Source organism: Triticum aestivum, chromosome 5D (assembly GCF_018294505.1).
Source record: "Triticum aestivum cultivar Chinese Spring chromosome 5D, IWGSC CS RefSeq v2.1, whole genome shotgun sequence".
Taxonomy (NCBI): Eukaryota; Viridiplantae; Streptophyta; class Magnoliopsida; order Poales; family Poaceae; genus Triticum; species Triticum aestivum.
The window spans coordinates 364,970,104-364,988,123 of NC_057808.1; the positions used below are offsets into that span (position 1 = coordinate 364,970,104).

The window sequence follows — 18,020 nt, forward strand, 5'->3', positions numbered from 1 at the left end:
TGGCCATCGCCCACGAAGGACTTGCCTCACTCGGGTAGATCTTCATGAAGTAGGCGATCTCCTTGCCCTTACAAACTTCTTGGTTCAACTCCACAAGCTTGTCGGAGGCTCCCAAGCGACACCTAACCAATCTAGGAGGCACCACTCTCCAAAAGGTAATAGATGTTGTGTTGATGATGAAATCCTTGCTCTTGTGCTTCAAATGATAGTCTCCCCAACACTCAACTCTCCTCACACAAATTTGGATATGGTGGAAAGATGATTTGAATGGAAAGCAACTTGAGGAAGGCTAGAAATTAAGAATCTTGTGGTTGGATTGGAATATCTTGATCTCAACACATGAGTAGGTGGTTCTTGTTGGAAATATGCCCTAGAGGCAATAATAAATGGTTATTATTATATTTCTTTGTTCATGGTAATTGTCTATTATTCATGCTATAATTGTATTGTCCGGAAATCGTGATACATGTGTGAATACATAGACCTCAACCTGTCCCTAGTAAGCCTCTAGTTGACTAGCTCGTTGATCAACAGATAGTCATGGTTTCCTGACTATGGACATTGGATGTCATTGATAACGGGATCACATCATTAGGAGAATGATGTGATGGACAAGACCCAATCCTAAGCATAGCATAAAAGATCGTGTAGTTTCGTTTGCTAGAGCTTTTCCAATGTCAAGTATCTTTTCCTTGGACCATGAGATCGTGCAACTCCCGGATACCGTAGGAGTGCTTTGGGTGTGCCAAACGTCACAACGTAACTGGGTGACTATAAAGGTGCACTACGGGTATCTCCGAAAGTGTCTGTTGGGTTGGCACGGATCGAGACTGGGATTTGTCACTCCGTGTGACGGAGAGGTATCTCTGGGCCCACTCGGTAATGCATCATCATAATGAGCTCAATGTGACTAAGGCGTTAGTCACGGGATCATGCATTGCGGTACGAGTAAAGAGACTTGCCGGTAACGAGATTGAACAAGGTATTGGGATACCGACGATCGAATCTCGGGCAAGTAACATACCGATTGACAAAGGGAATTGCATACGGATTGATTGAATCCTCGACACCGTGGTTCATCCGATGATATCATCGTGGAACATGTGGGAGCCAACATGGGTATCCAGATCCCGCTGTTGGTTATTGACCGGAGAGGCGTCTCGGTCATGTCTGCATGTCTCCCGAACCAGTAGGGTCTACACACTTAAGGTCCGGTGACGCTAGGGTTGTAGAGATATATGTATGCGGAAACCCGAAAGTTGTTCGGAGTCCCGGATGAGATCCCGGACGTCACGAGAGGTTCCGGAATGGTCCGGAGGTAAAGATTTATATATGGGAAGTCTTATTTTGGTCGCCGGAAAAGTTTCGCGCTTTATCGGTATTGTACCGGGAGTGCCGAAAGGGGTCCGGGGGTCCACCAAGGGGGTCCACCAGCCCCGGGGGGCCACATGGGCTGTAAGGGGTGCGCCTTGGCCTATATGGGCCAAGGGCACCAGCCCCAAGAGGCCCATGCGCAAGAGATAAGAAAGAAGGGAGAGTCCTAAAGGGGGAAGGCACCTCCGAGGTGCCTTGGGGGGGAAGGACTCCCCCCTGGCCGCACCCTTCCTTGAAGGAAGGGGCAAGGCTGCGCCCCCCCCCTCTCCCTTGGCCCTATATATATTGGGGGGAAGGGAGGGCAGCAACATCTAAGCCTTGGGCGCCTCCCTCCTCCCCTGCAACACCTCTCTCTCTCTCGCAGAAGCTCGGCGAAGCCCTGCCGGAGACCCGCTACATCCACCACCACGCCGTCGTGCTGTTGGATCTCCATCAACCTCTCCTTCCCCCTTGCTGGATCAAGAAGGAGGAGACGTCGCTGCACCGTACGTGTGTTGAACGCGGAGGTGCCGTACGTTCGGCACTCGGTCATCGGTGATTTGGATCACGGCGAGTACGACTCCGTCATCCACGTTCATTGGAACGCTTCCGCTCGCGATCTACAAGGGTATGTAGATCCACTCCTTTCCCCTCGTTGCTAGTAGACTCCATAGATGCATCTTGGTGAGCGTAGGAAAATTTTAAATTATGCTACGATTCCCAACAGTGGCATCATGAGCCAGGCCTATGCGTAGTTACTATGCACGAGTAGAACACAAAGAAGTTGTGGGCGTTGATGTTGCCAATTCTTCTTGCCGCTACTAGTCGTTTCTTGTTTCGGCGGCATTGTAGGATGAAGCGGCCCGGACCGACCTTACACGTACGCTTACGTGAGACAGGTTCCACCGATTGACATGCACTAGTTGCATAAGGTGGCTAGCGGGTGTCTGTCTCTCCTACTTTAGTCGGAACGGATTCGATGAAAAGGGTCCTTATGAAGGGTAAATAGAAATTGGCAAATCACGTTGTGGTCATACGTAGGTAAGAAAACGTTCTTGTTAGAAACCTACAAACCACGTAAAACTTGCAACAACAATTAGAGGACGTCTAACTTGTTTTTGCAGCAAGTGATATATGTGATATGATATGGCCAGAAGATGTGATGAATGATATATGTGATGTATGAGATTGATCATATTCTTGTAATAGGAATCACGACTTGCATGTCGATGAGTATGACAACCGGCAGGAGCCATAGGAGTTGTCTTTATTATTTTGCATGACCTGCGTGTCATTGAATAACGCCATGTAATTTACTTTACTTTGTTGCTAAACGCGTTAGCCATAGAAGTAGAAGTAATCGTTGGCGTGACGACTTCATGAAGACACAATGATGGAGATCATGATGATGGAGATCATGGTGTCATGCCGGTGACGAAGATGATCATGGTGCCCCGAAGATGGAGATCAAAGGAGCATGATGATATTGGCCATATCATGTCACTATTTGATTGCATGTGATGTTTATCATGTTTTTGCATCTTATTTGCTTAGAACGACGGTAGCAAGTAGGATGATCCCTTATAATAATTTCAAGAAAGTGTTCACCCTAACTGTGCACCGTTGCGAAGGTTCGTTGTTTCGAAGCACCACGTGATGATCGGGTGTGATAGATTCTAACGTTCGAATACAACGGGTGTTGACGAGCCTAGCATGTACAGACATGGCCTCGGAACACACGCAATACACTTAGGTTCACTTGACGAGCCTAGCATGTACAGACATGGCCTCGGAACACGGAGGACCGAAAGGTCGAGCATGAGTCGTATAGAAGATACGATCAACATGGAGATGTTCACCGATCTTGACTAGTCCGTCTCACGTGATGATCGGACACGGCCTAGTCGAATTCGGATCATGTTTCACTTAGATGACTAGAGGGATGTCTATCTGAGTGGGAGTTCATTAAATAATTTGATTAATTATCATGAACTTAGTCTAAATCTTTACACTGTGTATTGTAGATCAAATGGCCCACGTTGTCCTCAATTTCAACGCGTTCCTAGAGAAAACCAAGCTGAAAGATGATGGCAGCAACTATACGGACTGGGTCCGGAACCTGAGGATCATCCTCATAGCAGCCAAGAAAGATTATGTCTTAGAAGCACCGCTAGGTGAAGCACCAATCCCTGAGAACCAAGACGTTATGAACGCTTGGCAGCAGCGTGCTGATGATTACTCCCTCGTTCAGTGCGGCATGCTTTACAGCTTAGAACCGGGTCTCCAAAAGCGTTTTGAGAAACATGGAGCATATGAGATGTTCGAGGAGCTGAAACTGGTTTTTCAAGCTCATGCCCGGGTCGAGAGATATGATGTCTCCGACAAGTTCTTCAGCTGTAAAATGGAGGAGAACAGTTCTGTTAGTGAGCACATACTCAGAATGTCTGGGTTGCACAACCGCTTGTCTCAGCTGGGAGTTAATCTCCCGGATGACACGGTCATTGACAGAATCCTCCAGTCGCTTCCACCAAGCTACAAGAGCTTTGTGATGAACTACAATATGCAGGGGATGGAAAAGACCATTCCCGAGGTATATTCAATGCTGAAATCAGCTGAGGTAGAGATCAGAAAAGAACATCAAGTGTTGATGGTGAATAAAACCACTAAGTTCAAGAAGGGCAAGGGTAAGAAGAACTTCAAGAAGGACGGCAAGGGAGTTGCCGCGCCCGGTAAGCCAGTTACCGGGAAGAAGTCAAAGAATGGACCCAAGCCCGAGACTGAGTGCTTTTATTGCAAGGGAAGTGGTCACTGGAAGCGGAACTGCCCCAAATATTTAGCGGACAAGAAGAAGGCCGGCAACACCCAAGGTATATGTGATATACAAGTAATTGATGTGTACCTTACCAGTACTCGTAGTAGCTCCTGGGTATTTGATACCGGTGCGGTTGCTCATATTTGTAACTCAAACAGGAACTACGGAATAAACGGAGACTGGCAAAGGACGAGGTGACGATGCGCGTCGGGAATGGTTCCAAGGTCGATGTGATCGCCGTCGGCACGCTACCTCTGCATCTACCCACGGGATTAGTTTTAAACCTCAATAATTGTTATTTAGTGCCAGCTTTGAGCATGAACATTGTATCTGGATCTCGTTTAATTCGAGATGGCTACTCATTTAAATCTGAGAATAATGGTTGTTCTATTTATTTGAGAGATATGTTTTATGGTCATGCCCCGCTGGTCAATGGTTTATTTTTGATGAATCTCGAACGTGATGTTACACATGTTCATAGTGTGAATACCAAAAGATGTAAAGTTGATAACGATAGTCCCACATACTTGTGGCACTGCCGCCTTGGTCACATTGGTGTCAAGCGCATGAAGAAGCTCCATGCAGATGGACTTTTGGAGTCTCTTGATTACGAATCATTTGACACGTGCGAACCATGCCTCATGGGTAAGATGACCAAGACTCCGTTCTCCGGAACAATGGAGCGAGCAACCAACTTATTGGAAATCATACATACCGATGTGTGCGGTCCAATGAGTGTTGAGGCTCGCGGAGGATATCGTTATGTTCTCACTCTCACTGATGATTTAAGTAGATATGGGTATGTCTACCTAATGAAACACAAGTCTGAAACCTTTGAAAAGTTCAAGGAATTTCAGAGTGAGGTTGAGAATCAACGTGACAGGAAAATAAAATTCTTACGATCAGATCGTGGTGGAGAATATTTAAGTCACGAATTTGGTACACACTTAAGGAAATGTGGAATAGTTTCACAACTCACGCCGCCTGGAACACCTCAGAGAAATGGTGTGTCCGAACGTCGTAATCGCACTCTATTGGATATGGTGCGATCTATGATGTCTCTTACCGATTTACCGCTCTCATTTTGGGGTTATGCTTTAGAGACTGCCGCATTCACTTTAAATAGGGCACCGTCTAAATCCGTTGAGACGACACCGTATGAATTATGGTTTGGGAAGAAACCTAAGCTGTCGTTTCTAAAAGTTTGGGGATGCGATGCTTATGTCAAGAAACTTCAACCTGAAAAGCTCGAACCCAAATCGGAAAAATGCGTCTTCATAGGATACCCTAAGGAAACTATTGGGTATACCTTCTACCTCAGATCCGAAGGCAAGATCTTCGTTGCAAAGAACGGGTCCTTTCTAGAGAAGGAGTTTCTCTCGAAAGAATTGAGTGGGAGGAAAGTGGAACTTGATGAGGTGATAGTCACCCCTTCCGAACCGGAAAGTAGCGCAGCGCGGGAAAATGTTCCTGTGGTGCCTACACCGACTGGGGAGGAAGTTAATGATGATGATCATGAAGCTTCAGATCAAGTTGCTGAACTTCGTAGGTCCACAAGGACACGTTCCGCACCAGAGTGGTACGGCAACCCTGTCCTTGAAATCATGTTGTTAGACAACGGTGAACCTTCGAACTATGAAGAAGCGATGGCGGGCCCGGATTCCGACAAATGGCTAGAAGCCATGAAATCCGAGATAGAATCCATGTATGAAAACAAAGTATGGACTTTGACTGACTTGCCCGATGAGCGGCGAGCCATAGAAAACAAATGGATCTTTAAGAAGAAGACGGACGCAGATGGTAATGTGACCATCTACAAAGCTCGACTTGTCGCTAAGGGTTATCGACAAGTTCAAGGGGTTGAATACGATGAGACTTTCTCACCCGTAGCGAAGCTAAAGTCCGTCCGAATCATGTTAGCAATTGCCGCATACTATGATTATGAGATATGGCAGATGGACGTCAAAACGGCATTCCTTAACGGCTTCCTTAAGGAAGAGTTGTATATGATGCAGCCGGAAGGTTTTGTCGATCCTAAGAATGCTAACAAAGTACGCAAGCTCCAACTCTCAATCTATGGGCTGGTGCAAGCATCTCGGAGTTGGAACATTCGCTTTGATGAGATGATCAAAGCGTTTGGGTTTACACAGACTTATGGAGAAGCCTGTGTTTACAAGAAAGTGAGTGGGAGCTCTGTAGCATTTCTCATATTATATGTGGATGACATATTATTGATGGGAAATGATGTAGAATTCTTGGAAAGTATAAAGGCCTATTTGAATAAGTGTTTTTCAATGAAGGACCTTGGAGAAGCTGCTTATATATTAGGCATCAAAATCTGTAGAGATAGATCAAGACGCCTCATTGGTCTTTCACAGAGTACATACCTTGACAAGATATTGAAGAAGTTCAGTATGGATCAGTCCAAGAAGGGGTTCTTGCCTGTATTGCAAGGTGTGCAATTGAGCACGGCTCAATGCCCGACCATGGCAGAAGATATAGAACAGATGAGTGTCATCCCCTATGCCTCGGCCATAGGGTCTATTATGTATGCCATGCTGTGTACCAGACCTGATGTAAACCTTGCCGTAAGTTTGGTAGGAAGGTACCAAAGTAATCCCGGCAAGGAACACTGGACAGCGGTCAAGAATATCCTGAAGTACCTGAAGAGGACTAAGGATATGTTTCTCGTTTATGGAGGTGACGAAGAGCTCGTCGTAAAGGGTTACGTCGACGCTAGCTTCGACACAGATCTGGATGACTCGAAGTCACAGACCGGATACGTGTATATATTGAATAGAGGAGCAGTAAGCTGGTGCAGTTGCAAGCAAAGCGTCGTGGCGGGATCTACATGTGAAGCGGAGTACATGGCAGCCTCGGAGGCAGCACAGGAAGCAGTCTGGATGAAGGAGTTCATTACCGACCTAGGGGTGATTCCCAATGCGTCGGGCCCAATGACTCTCTTTTGTGACAACACTGGAGCTATTGCCCTTGCGAAGGAGCCCAGGTTTCACAGGAAGACCAGACATATCAAGCGTCGCTTCAACTCCATTCGTGAAAGTGTTCAAAATGGAGACATAGATATTTGTAAAGTGCACACGGACCTGAATGTAGCAGATCCGTTGACTAAACCTCTCCCTAGGGCAAAACATGATCAACACCAGGACGCAATGGGTGTTCGATTCATCACAATGTAACTAGATTATTGACTCTAGTGCAAGTGGGAGACTGTTGGAAATATGCCCTAGAGGCAATAATAAATGGTTATTATTATATTTCTTTGTTCATGGTAATTGTCTATTATTCATGCTATAATTGTATTGTCCGGAAATCGTGATACATGTGTGAATACATAGACCTCAACCTGTCCCTAGTAAGCCTCTAGTTGACTAGCTCGTTGATCAACAGATAGTCATGGTTTCCTGACTATGGACATTGGATGTCATTGATAACGGGATCACATCATTAGGAGAATGATGTGATGGACAAGACCCAATCCTAAGCATAGCATAAAAGATCGTGTAGTTTCGTTTTCTAGAGCTTTTCCAATGTCAAGTATCTTTTCCTTGGACCATGAGATCGTGCAACTCCCGGATACCGTAGGAGTGCTTTGGGTGTGCCAAACGTCACAACGTAACTGGGTGACTATAAAGGTGCATTACGGGTATCTCCGAAAGTGTCTGTTGGGTTGGCACGGATCGAGACTGGGATTTGTCACTCCGTGTGACGGAGAGGTATCTCTGGGCCCACTCGGTAATGCATCATCATAATGATCTCAATATGACTAAGGCGTTAGTCACGGGATCATGCATTGCGGTACGAGTAAAGAGACTTGCCGGTAACGAGATTGAACAAGGTATTGGGATACCGACGATCGAATCTCGGGCAAGTAACATACCGATTGACAAAGGGAATTGCATACGGATTGATTGAATCCTCGACACCGTGGTTCATCCGATGATATCATCGTGGAACATGTGGGAGCCAACATGGGTATCCAGATCCCGCTGTTGGTTATTGACCGGAGAGGCGTCTCGGTCATGTCTGCATGTCTCCCGAACCAGTAGGGTCTACACACTTAAGGTCCGGTGACGCTAGGGTTGTAGAGATATATGTATGCGGAAACCCGAAAGTTGTTCGGAGTCCCGGATGAGATCCCGGACGTCACGAGAGGTTCCGGAATGGTCCGGAGGTAAAGATTTATATATGGGAAGTCTTATTTTGGTCGCCGGAAAAGTTTCGCGCTTTATCGGTATTGTACCGGGAGTGCCGAAAGGGGTCCGGGGGTCCACCAAGGGGGTCCACCAGCCCCGGGGGTCCACATGGGCTGTAAGGGGTGCGCCTTGGCCTATATGGGCCAAGGGCACCAGCCCCAAGAGGCCCATGCGCAAGAGATAAGAAAGAAGGGAGAGTCCTAAAGGGGGAAGGCACCTCCGAGGTGCCTTGGGGGGGAAGGACTCCCCCCTGGCCGCACCCTTCCTTGAAGGAAGGGGCAAGGCTGAGCCCCCCCTCTCCCTTGGCCCTATATATAGTGGGGGGAAGGGAGGGAAGCAACATCTAAGCCTTGGGCGCCTCCCTCCTCCCCTGCAACACCTCTCTCTCTCTCGCAGAAGCTCGGCGAAGCCCTGCCGGAGACCCGCTACATCCACCACCACGCCGTCGTGCTGTTGGATCTCCATCAACCTCTCCTTCCCCCTTGCTGGATCAAGAAGGAGGAGACGTCGCTGCACCGTACGTGTGTTGAACGCGGAGGTGCCGTACGTTCGGCACTCGGTCATCGGTGATTTGGATCACGGCGAGTACGACTCCGTCATCCACGTTCATTGGAACGCTTCCGCTCGCGATCTACAAGGGTATGTAGATCCACTCCTTTCCCCTCGTTGCTAGTAGACTCCATAGATGCATCTTGGTGAGCGTAGGAAAATTTTAAATTATGCTACGATTCCCAACAGTTCTCTCTCAGAAAATGTAAGCTGGAAGGGTAGGCACGTTCTGATGGCTCTTTCTCATATGGAGAAGAGGGTGGAGGGGTATATATATAGCCTCCACACCAAATCCAACCGTTACACACATTTGACCCAACTCGGTCAGACCGAATAGAAGAACTCGGTGAGACCGATTCAGTTCAAAATGTGAACGTTAGGAATCTCGGTGGGACCGACTGGAACAACTCGGTGGGACCGATGTGCTAGCGCTTAGGGTAGATATCAACTCGGTGGCACCGATTGCATCAACTCGGTGAGAACGAAGTGAAGCAATGGGGCAAAAGAGAAATTGTCAAGCAAACTCCGTGTGACCGATCGCAAATTCGGTGAGACCGAAATAAATGCAACAGGCAACAGAGAGTTTGCAAGGTCATCTCGGTGAGACCGAGATCCGTGTCGGTGTGATCGAAGTGTTAGGGTTTCTGGCAGTGGCTATGTCAGGTGAACTCGGTGGCGCCGGATAGAAGAGTTCGGTGGGGCTGAGTTTGACTTTGGGTTTTGGACGTATTTGGAATGAGAAAGTGGTTGAGTGCTTTGGAGCAATATCACTAAGCATTTTGAGCAAGTAGACCAATAAGCAACACCTCATGCCCTTTTAATAGTATTGGCTTTCCTATGGACTCAATATGATCTTGGGTCACTAAAATATAAATGAAGAGTCTTGAGCTTTTGCCAATATGTGTCCTTAGCATTTTGAAGGGGTTCCACATCCTCTTGTCCATACCACGCCATTGTTGAACTTGTCTGAAATACACAAGATAAAGACATTAGTTCAACAAGAGATATGTTGACATTAATTACCAAAATCACCCAGGGAGCACTTGTGCTTTCATCTGTAACCCTCGGTTGTAGGCCCAGCTAACTGCTCCTGTCACCTTGATGGCCGAGTGTAGGGTCTTGTCCGCCAGGCGGCTCAAGACCCGATTGTAAGGACTTAGGGCGTGTTTGGTTCATTACCACGGCATGCCACAGCTCGCCACAACTCCATACGCCTAAGTTTAGCCAATGTTTGCTTTATGCAGATGTTGTGGCGTGCCGCACTATGCGTACGCATTGCACTTTCATTTTTCACGCCATGGCTCGCCAAAAGTGTGGCGCTGGCGCTCATTTCGTCCGCCGCACCTGTGGCGCGGCCGCATCTTCGGTGTGGCGTCTTCTGGTAATCAACCAAACACGCCCTTAGTCTTGTCCCGAGTCACCCCTCTATTCTTTGATGGGCTGGTGGTGACGCCCCTTGGCCCATGATCTTCTGGGTTGTATCCATGATCGGCCATGGCCTCTTGTTGGGTCATTTATATACTTGGGCCTACCTATATTTGTAACCCCGACAATATCGATTTGGAGAAACCCTAGTATCCCCTCAAGGTTGATGACTGGATTGATGCGGACGGCGTGCCATATGAAGGTGGGTCGTTCAAGCTTTATCTTAAAAGATGTGAGTGCTCATACGAGAGGTCTACGTTGTATCATCTCCCGTGCTCGCATTTGATGACGGCATCACACACTAGAAATTTGGCTACTAATATTTTCAGTAATGTAAAGTTGGAAGAGTATTCGATCGAGGTGGTAAAAAGAACATGGTTGGCGTGGTTCCAGCAGTGCCTAGATCAATCCCATTGGTCGGAATATCATGGACCCTACTATATCCCGATTCGAAGTTGAAGGTGGTAACACGTGGAAGACGAAAGACAAAGCTCGATCCGTGAGTAGCTCCTAGAAAATGCGGATGCTCCGAATCGGATCACCCAAAGGCGTTCCCATATATGAGTAGTGCGGTTGCCAGCGCGCGGCACACAAACACAACAGGGGCAGAGATGCCAGCCAGATAGGCCAGCGCGGTAGGCGAAGCTTCTCCTCCCCTCTGATTGGATTGCTGGAAGCCTTGTGTCGCACCAAAGCCATGGCGGCCCCATTCCATTCACACCCCGCGCCCGCGCCGGCTCCGGAAAGGGGAGATTTGGCAGAAGTTCGATTCTCAGCTACGAATTTGTTCGTCTCAAAAAGAAGAAAAGAAAGTGCGAGTTTGTTACAACTGTGTATAAATAGACCCTAGCTCCGACCTGCTGTCGAGCGTAGAACGACAACAGTTATCCACTTATCAGGGATTTCATCAGCCGAGCATGGCGTCCTTTTCTGCCGCTCTCGTCGCGCTGCTGGTCGCGAGCTGCGCCGCGGCGGCGGCGGCTACGACGTTCGACGTCGGCGACGGGCACGGCTGGCAGACCGGCGTCGACTACACGGCCTGGACGTCCGACAAGACCTTCGCGGTCGGCGACGCGCTAGGTGAGATACATAGCTCGCTACAACTAGCTAGCCACTGATCATCACACGTAGGAGTATTTAGCTACTAATAGCACGTATACGTACGCGTACATGTCGGTGATCTACGTACTTCCTGCGCAGTGTTCAACTACACGAGCAAGGCGCACACGGTGACGGAGGTGAACAAGAGCGGCTACGACGCCTGCTCGGGCGGCAACTCGCTGAGCAACGACGACAGCGGCGCCACCACCATCACGCTCACGACCCCTGGCGTGCACTACTTCATCTGCGACGTCCCCGGCCACTGCGCCAGCGGCATGAAGCTCGCCGTCACCGTCACGGTCGCGGGGGGCTCCACGACGGGAGGCACAATCCCCGCCGGCGCCGCCGGGGGATCCCTCCTGCCGGCGATGAGCGGCCTCGTCACCGCCGCCGCGGGGGCTCTAATCGTGCTCGCACCATTCTGATGAAAGCCCGTCATCGTGGGTGAGTATGGTCAGGGCGAAGACACTGCAGTTTGATTCGTGTGTACGGTTAATAAGTTCGCTGTGTTTTTTGCTACGTTTTCTGGCGCGCCACTCTTCACCATGTACGTGACGTGTTCGTTGGTTTGTGGCGCGGCCTGTGTGTGCCGCTGGAGTGTCGTCGTGATGCCTGAGCATACATTGTGTGATGTGGGCAACTAAAATTTCTTGTGGTCAGTGTAAGTAAGTCACAGTCCAACACGCGCCCTACACTACAAAACCTCTTTCTTCCTCTGATGCAAAGAGACGGTTCCTAGCATTTTGTGTGTAGCTTAGTTCATTTTCTAGAAAATTAGTACATATTCTTCATGCTTCCAGAGTGTTGGGTGATGTGTCACGCTGAGTAATAAAATCGACTAAGCGGTAAAAAGGAAAAGGAGACTATGGGCGTGATTAGCGGAAGCCCTGCCGAGGCGATCGCGAGGCGACCCCGATGCGTGAGAGAAGATCCCGGCCGGACGGCGGGATCTGCCACCACTGAGAGAGATGAGGTTGAGAGAGAGGGATGTAGAAGAGAGGCATCGGGATCATGCAGACCCGCTGGGACTACGGGAGGACTGGATCAAGATCAGAGGCGATGCGGAGATATGCCAAAAAGGAAAAACCAACCCAAGCGTCGAGGAAGCAGATCTCAGGTAATCAGGGAAGCCCAGTATATGCGAATTGTGATAGAATCAAAAACAAATTAGAGGATATGAGGATGGATCTGATTGCTGGTAAGTTAGGAGGGGATCAAGAATCCAAGGAACAAAAAGGTCGAGGGGCAGGAACATGGTAAACTAGAAGAATGCCCCGCGTGTTGCTGCAGGAGTTTGTATGAAATAAAAAGTGATCTGAACTAATCAACCAAGCTAATGGCTTTACAATCTCTACTCAGAAGGGTAATTTGTTTATTAATATTTTAAAAATAAATAAATAAATTTACATCTCTATGTATAAGTGCAGAATTGGATGAAAACAAAACAAAATATGCATGCATGCGTCACTTTTTTCATAGTGAGTATGAGACGCATGCATGCATCAGTTTTTAATTGATTAAAACACTCTTTACGCATGATTTACTATATGCACTGCATGCATGCGTTGGTGGCTCTTAATGGGTAGATCCAATGGCTAATGTAGTCCGATCGAGTATATCCAACAGCTAAACTAATTTAGGTGATGTGGCTCAAAGAGAAGTAAGAGAATTCCTAATAGTGGGGGCTAGCTATTTAGATATAGTAGATAAAAATGGTCGGTCGGATCATGCATCTGATGGTTGTTGAAAAGCTACTGCCCTGCTTTAATCTCCATGGCTATGCAAATTTGGCAATCTGTTGAAGCTAAGAAAACCTTGACATCAAACTACAGCGCACAAGGACTTTTTTTTAAAAAAAAGAGAGAATATAGCCCCGTCCTCTGCATCTGGACAATGCATGCAGCAGCTCACAATGACATAGCAGGCAGCTATAGAATTGCTTGTCCTAAACATCAATCCGCAAACAAGAAGCTTGAGCAGAACTCTCCTGAGTGCATGATGAGCCGATGCACAGTCTTACCACTCAATTCGAGTTCTCGTGGACTTGAATTTAGGATCAGTTTTTAGTGTCGAAACCTTTGTCACAGTCTTTTTTATTGTTGTTGCAAAAAGCTCTCTTTGTCACACGACAACCTTCATCGGGGTTTGTAAGGATCAGGAGGCCTCCTTCAACATTTCTGTGAAATTGCTCCATCTCGAGTGAACATAATAAAACTACCACTTTTTGTGTTATGGTTCCAAAAAAAACTACCGAAAATTTGTTTGTGACTGATAACTATCACTTTTGGCGTTGATTATTTCAAAAAACCCAAAACGCCCGTTGCTAAGAAATTAATCTGGTTTATGACAGCTCGGGCCCGCACCTAAACGAACCGTCAGTTTGACCGTTTGTTTGACCGTTAGATGACATGTGGGGCCCACATGTTAGTGCCTCTTCCTCATAAAAAACAATTGGGTCCCTGTAAATGTTCTAAAAATGCAATCAGGTCCCTCCCATGGCCGTGCGCCCGTAGCCATGCTCGCCGGCCAGCAGCCGCCGTGAGGAGCTCGCCGGCCAGCCGTGGAGCTCCCTTCCGTCGCTCGTCGTCATCCAGTACGCGCAAGGTGCAGGTGGACGGCTTCGTCGCCCTGCTGGACGCCGCCATGGAGGACTGCATCCAGGGAGACCTCCTGCCGGAGTTAGCCGCCAGGTCCACCCGCAGCCGCGACCCATCGCCGCCTGGACCCTGCACGAGCGGTGGCTGTCGAGGTTGGCCCGGCAATGCGGCGCAGCGCCTTTGGCCGGTGGCGCCATGGCTCCAGGCCGTAGCGCGGCGGGCTGCAGACTACGGGCAGGAGAAGAGGATCTTGGGAGAGGAGGCAATTGGGGAGGTGGAGGAGCGGCCGGCCGACGCCGGCGAGGTGGAAGAAGGGCGGCTGGCGCTGGTGGAAGGGGAGGCGGCCGGCGCTCCGTGGCCCTGCTGGACGCCGCCGTCCGCAAGGACGCAGTTGTGTGGATGGATGCGGTCGTGCGCGTAGGCCAGCGGTGTGGCCGGCGCCCATGGTCGCGCCGCTGTCTCCAGTGAACTTCGGGGTCTGTCACCGGTGGGGAGTTGACGTCGAAGAAGGAGAAGGGAGGCGGAGAGGAGTGAAGGAGATGAGGAAGAGACACTGACATGTGGACCCCACATGTCATCTAACGGTCAAACTGACGGTTCGTTTAGATGCGGGTCCGACCTCTCATAAACCGGTTTAATTTCTTAGCAACGGGCGTTTTGGGTTTTTTGAAATAGCCGACGCCAAAAGTAATAGTTATCAGTCACAAACAATTTTTCGATAGTTTTTTGAAATCATAACGCGAAAAGTGGTAGTTTTATGCTATTCACTCCTCCAACTCTGGTGAGCCTACTTTTTTTCAGGTTTGAAATGACGCAGGACAGGAAGGGGAAACAATCAAATGACGTGCAAGTATGAGCAGGGTGCCTGTTGTTTGGCTTGAATATTTTAAAACTGAGAACATAATATTTGAAATATTTGCCAGTCAAGAAACAAATGGGCTTAATATATTTTCAAAGCCCCAATCATGAGAGAGGAGGGCTTGAATATCGCAGGCCGGCTTCAAGCCCACCAGCCTAGACATCGGTAAGACTGACCTTGCCTAGAAAACATAAAATACCCCGTACTTTCAATTATTATTATTTTTGCAGAGCCACGCACATAATAGAGCATTTTAAAAAAATGCGAATCACACTTGCGCATCTCAAAAGGGTAGTACCAGAAAAATCCACATATGCGTGCTACATGTGTTCAAAAAATAAATTATGTGCCACATGTAGAACATTCGCGTAGCATACCCAAGTACACAATGATGCAACTTGCGTTCGACACCGTGCCGCTACAAGCTAACCTCCGTCTGGAATTATAAGACGTTTTTATAGACTAAGGTAATCGATGACAACTTGAGGCATAGATCACCACGCACTCGGCCACCCTAGGATTAGTGCACAGCATTAGTGCCGTATGACTCACTCAAAACCGCCCAGCCGAACACCGGATTCAGAAGAAGACGCGCCACCGCCAAAAGGCTAAAACTGCAAAGACGAAACCTCATAAAAAATCGCCAAAAGCAAATGATAAAAACGGCGCATATGAGATGGCTCAGTTATACTAAACCCCACTCATGTGCAATAAACAGCCTAGAGCTTCGTCTCTTCTCAAAAACACAGACAATAATTGAGCCTGAAAGATCGGCATCGCCGCCTGACAAGTGAAACAGTGAACTCTCTCACTCACCATGTACTCTAGTATGCTTCAGTTGAGCGCCGTGGGAAAGCTCGATCAGCCAAGAACGTAATCAAAGCGTTTTAGTGAGAACGTACCACGGACCTTTGATTTAACGGCCCTTGTGCCCTTCATCACATCACACCATATGGAGCGCACGTGACGGGCAGGAGGACCAGCCAGAGAGCAGAGACTTGCGCCGACCAGCAAAGCGGGCCCGAGCAACACGGCGTACACCGGGACTCTTTGAATTCCTCGGCCATTAGAAACGCGTGATTATGAAGATTCTTCAGAATGAATCGTGAAAATTTTAGGGTCTGGATGGCATGGCACGGCACGACGACGTACGTATCGGGACGACAGCCAAACGACAGGCCTACCCAGGCGTGCGGGCGTGGCACAGGCAAGGCAGGGCCAGAGAGAGAGCCCTACACGCCGCGTAAACCCCAGCTTTCTTCTTTTTTTTTTGCGTAAACCCCAGCTTTGGCCTCGCCGAACGAGATTTCCAGAGAAAAGCCAACTCCAGGAGCTTTCCTTTGTCCCCCCCACACCACCAGACGGAAAGCGAAAGAGGTTCGTTTGCTTTCCAGCCCCAAAGTTGCAAATGCAACGCCGCCCGCTCATGGATGGATGGACGGGTGGCGTTCAGGTTTAGGCGGACGACCACTGGTATGCCGTGCCTGGCGAGAACCTGCGAGGCTACGACGGCATTTTTCTCTCAGGGGAGAAGAATCAATCCCCCGCGATGCCTATGAGGCCATGATCGCTCGATTTGTCAAAGGCTACCTAAAGAAAAAGCCTAAAACGGCATCGCGAAAATGGAGCATTTGAGGAGGGGCCAAAGTCACGGGCCCTACTACGAGGCTACGACGATCATCCATCCTACGGCGTGTGCGCTCCGTCCCTCCGAATCTGCCTTTCCGGCCGGCGTCGCCGTCGCAATCATCACGGAGTGGCAACGCGACGCGCACCGCGAATCTATCTACCTCTCCTGCGACGGACAACTCCTTGCGAGACACAGCCGATCTACCGGCCAAGGCGCTGCACGGCCACCCTGGGCGCCGTACGTACGCGCGCACCCTGCTCGCGCCCACGCGGCCGCGACCGCACACGAGACGAGCACAGTGCAATGCAGGGCTGCTCGGTCCGTGTCGCGGCAGGGCATGGCAGGAGCGGACGCGCACGGGACGGGACAAAACAGGACACCGAGCGCCCGCGCCCAGAGCGTTGGCTCCGGCACGCGGGCACGTGCCGCCTGCCAGCCCAGCCCTAGCGCTCTGCCCCCTCGAGGCCGAGCCGAGGGAGGGACACCTCGCCGTCGCCACGACCGATGCTCGACCTTTCTTTCTCCACCGACCCCGCGGCGCATTCCACGGCTGTCCCCGAGCTGGCCTCCACCCCACTCTCACTCACTCGGCTCCGCTCCTCTCACAAAGCGAGAAAGCAACAAAGAATTCCTCTCCTCCCCTCGCCTCGAGATGCTGCCATACGCGTGGTGTGCTTCTACAGTACCACCAGCGGTTTTTTAAAGGTGACCAGGCCAGGCCAGATCTGGAGCAGAGCGCCCCGCCCAGCCTCAGATCCATTCCGCTTCCGTCCGCGTGATGCACGTACGAACGAGCACGAGCATTCTTCTGCGACCTACTACGTACTACTACTACTATACCAATACGTGTACGATATCACGTACGCTCTTCAAGATCCGATCTGCCGGAGCAAGAGCTAAAAATCATGCTACGAGCTGAGCAGCAGTAGTAGTAACGAGGATGCAGGAAGGGCACAGTAAAAGTAAAAGAATAATGATACATATGGTGAGATGAATTAACCGGGGGATTGTACAATGGAACGGACATGGATCAAACACCACCACCAGCGACGACGACGACCAAACAATCAGATCTGTCCATCCACGCCCAACACACACATACTGCTACTGGTAACCGAATCGAATGCCGAATGTAATCATCATCAAAGCAACAAAAAGAAGGAAGATGAACAGCTCGAAGAACACCACCACAAAAGGAGAGGGAGCGGGGCCCCTCGGATAAATTAAATCGCAGCCGATCTGCGGATCTCTCAGTAGAAGGCGGCGGCGGCGGCCACGGCGGCGGTGGCGACCCACGCAGCGGCGGGGTGGACGGTGCCGGCGGCGCCGGCGGGGGTGGTGGGCGTGTCCATTGACGGGGCGGGGGCGGGCGCCATCATCGACGGCTCCGGCGGCGAGCTGATCTCGGGGGTGGGGGCGACGGACGAGGGGGTCGGGGCAGGCACCACGGGCGCGGGGGCGGGTGCGGCGGGCGCCGGCG

General features: G+C 49.8%; 1 protein-coding gene across 1 annotated transcript; it reads left to right on the plus strand.

The window, feature by feature from the left end:
• The first annotated feature begins 11,231 nt into the window (after window positions 1-11,231).
• LOC123124947 (blue copper protein) lies at window positions 11,232-12,156 on the plus strand. The gene is made up of 2 exons (XM_044545495.1): window positions 11,232-11,433; window positions 11,554-12,156. The coding sequence occupies exons 1-2, from the start codon at window positions 11,271-11,273 to the stop codon at window positions 11,877-11,879; spliced, it is 489 nt and encodes a 162-aa protein (XP_044401430.1). The 5' UTR covers window positions 11,232-11,270; the 3' UTR covers window positions 11,880-12,156.
• The last annotated feature ends 5,864 nt before the right edge of the window (window positions 12,157-18,020 follow it).

Excerpts from the sequence above, each read along its gene's own strand:
- LOC123124947 (XM_044545495.1), top strand. The coding sequence starts at position 11,271 with ATGGCGTCCTTTTCTGCCGCTCTCGTCGCGCTGCTGGTCGCGAGCTGC. Across the intron at positions 11,434-11,553 it reads CGCGGTCGGCGACGCGCTAG|TGTTCAACTACACGAGCAAG; the intron begins GTGAGATACATA and ends CTTCCTGCGCAG.